Source organism: Dasypus novemcinctus, chromosome 4 (assembly GCF_030445035.2).
Source record: "Dasypus novemcinctus isolate mDasNov1 chromosome 4, mDasNov1.1.hap2, whole genome shotgun sequence".
In the NCBI taxonomy this organism is placed as follows: Eukaryota; Metazoa; Chordata; class Mammalia; order Cingulata; family Dasypodidae; genus Dasypus; species Dasypus novemcinctus.
Window position 1 is genome coordinate 164,509,070 of NC_080676.1, and position 6,000 is coordinate 164,515,069.

General features: G+C 46.5%; 1 protein-coding gene across 3 annotated transcripts in view; it reads right to left on the reverse strand.

Moving 5' to 3' along the window:
• WDR4 (WDR4 tRNA N7-guanosine methyltransferase non-catalytic subunit) overlaps window positions 1-2,840 on the reverse strand; it is a 98,914-nt gene extending 96,074 nt beyond the window's left edge. For all 3 annotated transcript variants that reach the window (XM_058296292.1, XM_058296291.1, XM_058296290.1), the window contains exons 1-3: window positions 2,679-2,840; window positions 1,068-1,133; window positions 282-425 (exon numbers count right to left, since the gene is read on the reverse strand). In XM_058296292.1, coding sequence (XP_058152275.1) covers window positions 282-425; window positions 1,068-1,133; window positions 2,679-2,767 — 299 coding nt within the window. In that variant the 5' untranslated portion in view covers window positions 2,768-2,840. The remainder of the gene's footprint in view (window positions 1-281; window positions 426-1,067; window positions 1,134-2,678) is intronic.
• Between the last annotated feature and the right edge of the window lie 3,160 nt (window positions 2,841-6,000).

Below are 6,000 nucleotides of genomic sequence, written 5' to 3' on the forward strand. Positions count from 1 at the left end.
AGGAGGCAGGGGCACCCACCCTGCAGCCAGGGTGGCGAGGCCCAGGTCCCAGGTCCGCCCCTCTGAGCTGAGCCAGCTGAAGGCAGCCATCTCCCACGGCCGTTCGCAGACCAGAGCAGTCCGCGCATGGACAGGGCTGCCAGCACGCCTGCTGCACACCCGGCACTAAGGGGACGTGGTTGGGACTGCTGTTAACTGTAAGGCTGCTGCCAGTGTCACTACTGCCATGCCAGGACAAACTCTGCAAACAAGCTTAATGAGTCAACATTACCATTTCATACCTGACACTCAGACATTGCCATGGTTTTGTACGGAAAAGAATCAGACGCTTACTGTCATCGGTTAAAGCAAAATAGCTGCCCGACGTGGAGAAGGTGGAGGCCAGAATCGTGTCGCTCCCCTTTTCCACAGGCTGCCCGTCCTCCCTGGGAGAGAGAAGAGAACACTGTGATGGCTTGTTCACTGATAATGTGAACAAAGACCGCAAGTAACAGGAGATTCCTGGAGCCAGAGCTATAGGCATGGGGTGGTTCAAAGTAGGGCTGATTTTAGAGAAGCAAAATCTAACTCAACAGAGAAATCTCCCGGCCTACAGACCGGAATCTGAAGGGCTGAGCTGGAGGGACCCCCAGGGAGCCTATGGCCCCACCCCCTCTTGGAAGTGAGGATTCCTTAAATCATCCTCAAACAAAGAAATAAAAAAAAAAAAAAAAGAGCAACAGACAAATTATACTAGAATATAAAATGGCCACACTCTCCTTTGATCTTTCAATTATGTAATATTATTTTCCTACATCTGCCTTCAGTGCATTTTCGATATATACCATTACCTCAAGGAGCCAATAAGGTAATGTGTTACTCTGACAAAACTAATTAAGAGTATTTAGGAAAGTCTTATCAGTCTTTTATGTCTAACTTGAAAGTTAATTCCATGTTTCTTTCCTGAGCAGGTACCCACTTTATCCATAGCAGGGTAACAGAAGTTAAGAGTTAAGCAGGTAAAATGACAGCTCTCAGGGTCCCACTTAAATCTTTAACCGGGGTCCCATTTATCGCCGTAGTCTCACCCTTTATTTTCCTGGGGCTTCTTTTCTGCAGTACTGCAATCATATATGAAGATGCTGTCATCATCACTAAAAAGAAATAACAGAACTTTAAAAAGAGAACTTTGTTTTTAAAAAATGCTGATTTCTTTTTTATCTCTAAAACTAACAAGAAAATCCATATACTCACAGATTAAGAGTCCTATCATGACAAGAAAATTGCCTAGGCACAATGTTTCAGGAAACCATTAAAGAGCATTATTTGTTTAACTTTCTATTTAGATGTCATACACAGCTGGTTTGGTTCTGTCCAAAAAGCATCAGTTAAACATAAACGAGAGGGGTGGGGAGCAACAACAGGAAGTTTATTCAGGCACTAGAAAATCAACGCTACAGGGTTCATTTAAAAGAATTTGTGTTCTCAAGAACAAAAAATAAACAAAAAATAAAATTTAATTTTAAAAATTGTGTTCTGATACCATTGAGTTGTTAGGGTTTTGCTTTCTTGAACCCAAATTTAAAGCCATCATTGCTTATTTAGGAAAATGTCTTGCATAACATCCTCGGGGATAAGGCTCCCAGGCCCCGAAGGAATCTTCCCTAGCAGACCCCACCCTCAGGGCCTAGCACCTGGACTGCATCTCCTATTTATCCTGTAAAAAGAGACTGCACCCAAATACTCTTCCTGTGGAATGCTGAAATGTAAAAAGAATTAGTCTTCCAGGCCAGGAACTTTAGGTTCTAACAGGCCCATGCCCCCCAAGCCAAACAACCTGGGCGGCTTTACAGGTTTGTAAGTAAACTTTCTGTGGGAACTAAAAGTAACGCCTATTAACTTTCTGAAGACAAACGGAGAGCAAAAAAGGTCAGAGAGCACCTTTGATAAAGGTTATGATCTGTTTAAAGAATCAAAACCACCCTGAAAAAGGAGGCAGACGGCCAAAGTCGACAAGGACTATAAGAACCGGACGCTCCCGAGTCCAGTCCATTCCGTCAAGAAACACTTTCTAATGTAAAAGCCTGGGGTACCTTCTAAGGCTTGGAAATAGTTAAGGAAGGAGAAGGAAAACTCTGGAAAGAGAAAGGAGAACCCACTGAAGGGCCAAGAGAGGGGTGCGCCGCGGGCTCTGGATGTACCCGGAGAAGTGGGTGTCGGTTAAGATCCGCAAGACCCGAAGAGCAACTAGGATGGGGTTGGAGGATTAGGAGGAGACGGAGAGCGCCTGGCGCTCAGGGACCCCGAAGGTGCTTCTCCAACAGTGACGGGCCAAAAGCCCCTCTAAGCCAGGGCCACGCCCAGAAAACACAGGTCCGAAGCAGCCCCTCACAAACCGCGGCCGGGATCCTCCCACGTGATTAGGCCGCGGGGGTGCCAACGCAGCCGCCGCAGTGTCCGGAAGTGTCTGGATCTGCTACGAGGGCGTGCCCAGGCCGGGGGCGGATCCCGGGAGCGGGGCGCGGAGAGAAAACGCGCCACAGTCCCGGCACTAAACGGGCCGAGGCGAGGGCCCGGCTCCGGCTCCACAGGAGGAAGCCCCGGCAGGGCACAGCCACGGCGGTGCGGCGGCCCGGGGACCCCAGACCCCGACGCGAGCCTGCGGCCTGGCCTCCCTGCAACAAGCCGCAGACCCTCACCTGCTTGCAGTCGTGGTGGCCAGGAAGCGGCTGCCGCCTCGCACCACCAGCGCCTGCCCGCATAGAGCCAGCCCCGCGGAACTCGCCATGCCCGCCCTCTGCCTTCCACGTGCGCCCGGCGAACCGCCACTTCCACTCCGCGCCGGAGTGTGACGTCACGAGAGGGCGCCGGAAGGTGGTGTTTCCGCCTGCGGAAGAGCCGGCTCTGCGCATGCGCAGACCATGTTTACTGCCCGAATCCTCCAAGCGTGCCTTCCTGGTTCGGGTTCAGTCCGTGGAGTCGCATACCCTCTTTTTCCCATGGGAATGAACAGCGCACGTGACGGCAGTTGCTTGCATAATGCTCGTCTTTTTCTCTCCACTGGGAGCTCCGGAAGCGCGTTTTTCCTCTCCCCGCGGTATCTGTCCCTTCGACAGTACCTGGTACCTACTTGGTGCTAGGTAAAAATTTCTTGAAAAAAGGAACGAGTTTCTCTTCATAGCTAGACCTGTAGGGGTCAGAAGCAAAGCTGAGGCGCTGGGAGGGAGCCTGTTGGACTTCTGCACGTCCGTAAAAGAAAGTCTCCAAAAAGAAGTGTTGTTGTTTTTTTAATTTATCCAAAATGTGGTCTCTCCCACTCTTTCTTTGCAGTGGAGCAGCATTACCACGCACCAGTTAAGTTGGTTTCTCAGGACTCACTTTTGACATTTAGCCTTCACCCCCGCCCACATTCAACGCTTACCAAATTTATCTAATCACTTCAGTACCTCTGAGACACCCTTTCTCTCCATCTCCGTTGCCTCCACTATATTCCAGTCCACAATAATCTCACAGTTTGCTGGTCTCCTTTGAGCTCTGTACACCAGAAAAACTTGTTCTTAAACTCATTACATTCCTATGAGTATGAGCCCATTGTAAGTAGAACCTTTTGATGAGGCTACTGCAAGTAAGGTGTGGCCCAGCTTAGTCAGGGTGGGTCTTTTTTTAAAAAAAGATTTATTTATTTATCTCCTTCCCCCAGTTGTTTTGCGCTCACTTTCTGCTCTTTGTGCTTGTTTGTTGTGTGCTCTGTACAGGAGCATCAACAGAGGGGCTGGCACTTTGCAGTAACCACAGCCACAGGGGAAGACTTCACAGTTGAATCTTCTATCAACATCATTTCTATTTTACTTAACTAGCTGGTATACTGAAAGCCTATACCCATGGCCTGGAGTAGTAAGCAGATAAGCAAGTGAATCTAAACAGTCCATATACTAGTAAGAATAACAATATCAAGACCACAGAATTCCTAGAGAAGAGTTAGCTATCATCAGGCTAGTGAGCAAAATTAAACTTCCTTTACAATCATGGGTTACATCTCATGAAATATACTGTACAGAGCTTCTGGAAAATACATTTAATTATAATATGCCTATTTAAACTGGTCTTGAGGTTTCATTGCCTTCATGTTATGGGTTCCAACCCTCAGAAATAAGAACAACTTTAAAAAAAAAAAAGAGTGTAATTAGAGACTGCAAAATAAAGACTTAAGGGAAGTCATGCATTGGGTTACAAGGTCCAGGGCATGAACAAATGAAAACTTAAAGTACTGTGCTCTTTTGTCAGAGCGGTCTTTGTCCATTGAGCCATCTGACCATCAGCTAGCTGTGCACGCACCTCGTCTGAATCATTTTGATCTTTTTAAAATGATAACTCACTTAGCCTCACATTTTGAGTTCTTACAGTACTTTTGCCAACAAGTTTTATTGGTCTCAAGTCATTCTCCCATCATATTTCATGCTAACCTATGACTTTCTTTTTAATTTCAGTCAACCTTGAACTAAAATGGTATTAAGTTTATAATTTTTGTTTTTACAGTCTTCTCTTTGATGCCTTTTCTGGCACTATGTCTGGATTTATTTTATTGTGTGCTATCTGATGTTCTGAATGTCTACAAAGGTATTATTTAAGTGACTTCTACCATCATTACTCTTATATATATATATGTAAACTATGAATTTCAGCATTATTATGATGCCTTGCATATTTTTTATCTGATTTTTTTAGCATATTCCCCAAAATCCAGAACCCAAATTTCAGTCATGTATAACTTGGCTAGGTTTTTCTTAATATGACTAGTTCATTTATGCCCATTGTATTAGTCAGCCAAAGGGGTGCTGATGCAAAATACCAGAAATCTGTTGGCTTTTATAAAGAGTATTTATTTGGGGTAGGAGCTTACAGTTACCAGGCCATAAAGCATAAGTTACTTCCCTCACCAGTCTACCGCCCCGTGTTGGAGCAAGATGGCTGCCAATGTCTGCATGAGTTCAGGGTTCCTGGGTTCCTCTCTACCAGGAGCTTGCCTGTCTCCGGCTCAGCTGCCCTGTTATCTCCACAAGGCCAGCTGTAGACTACTGGGCAAATGGCTTATCTCTCTTCCCAGGGCCTTCTCTCTTTCCTCATTACAAGCTCCTCTCTGTGCTTCCCGGGGCTCCACCTCAAGACTCCAGCATCAAAAACTCCACCTCTGTCCCTTGCCAGTGTCTTTTATCTGTGAGTCCCACCCACCAACGGGCGGGAACTCAACACCCTATTGATGTGGCCCAATCAAAGCCCTGGTCACAATTTAATCACGCCCAGGTACAGACCAGTTTACGAACATAATCCAGTATCTGTTTTGGGAATTCATGAATCTTATCAAACTGCTACACCCACATTCTCACTTCTCTGAAATCTGCACAGGAATAAGGACATATTCCTCCTTCACTGCTTGGATGAAAATTGAAGAGCCACTTGATTTTGTACCAGCTCTCTTGGTAATTTTGTCAGGGGAGTTAGCTGTGTTATTAGTAGCTGTCTCGGTTATCTATTGCAATAGAAATGCTGCATAACAAACACAAAACTTTGTGGCTTAAAACAACAAGCATTTCTGTCACAATTCTTCGGGTTGGCCATCTGGGTTCAGTCGCTGGTTCTTCTGGGTCTTGGCGGCCTTGGTCATGCCTCTCTGGCCCTCTGCCTGGTTAGAAGTGGACTGGTTGGTCTAGGATGGCCTCAGCTGGAATGGTTCGTCTCTATTCCACCTGGCCTCTCATCCTCCAGCAGGACACCAGAGCTTGCTTTCATGGCAAGAGAAATGAAGAACACAAGGCCTCTAGAGGTCTAGGCCAGGAGCTAGTGCCCTGTAACTTCTACCCTATTCTTTTTGCCAAAGAAACACACAAAGGCAACAAGAGCCAGAGGCTAGGGAAATAGACTATCTCTTCATAGGAGGAACTACAAAGTTACACGGATTTTTGGAGGAGCTACATGACAAAAGGCCTGCATGAAGGGAGGATGGGAAACTGGGGCCATTTTGTG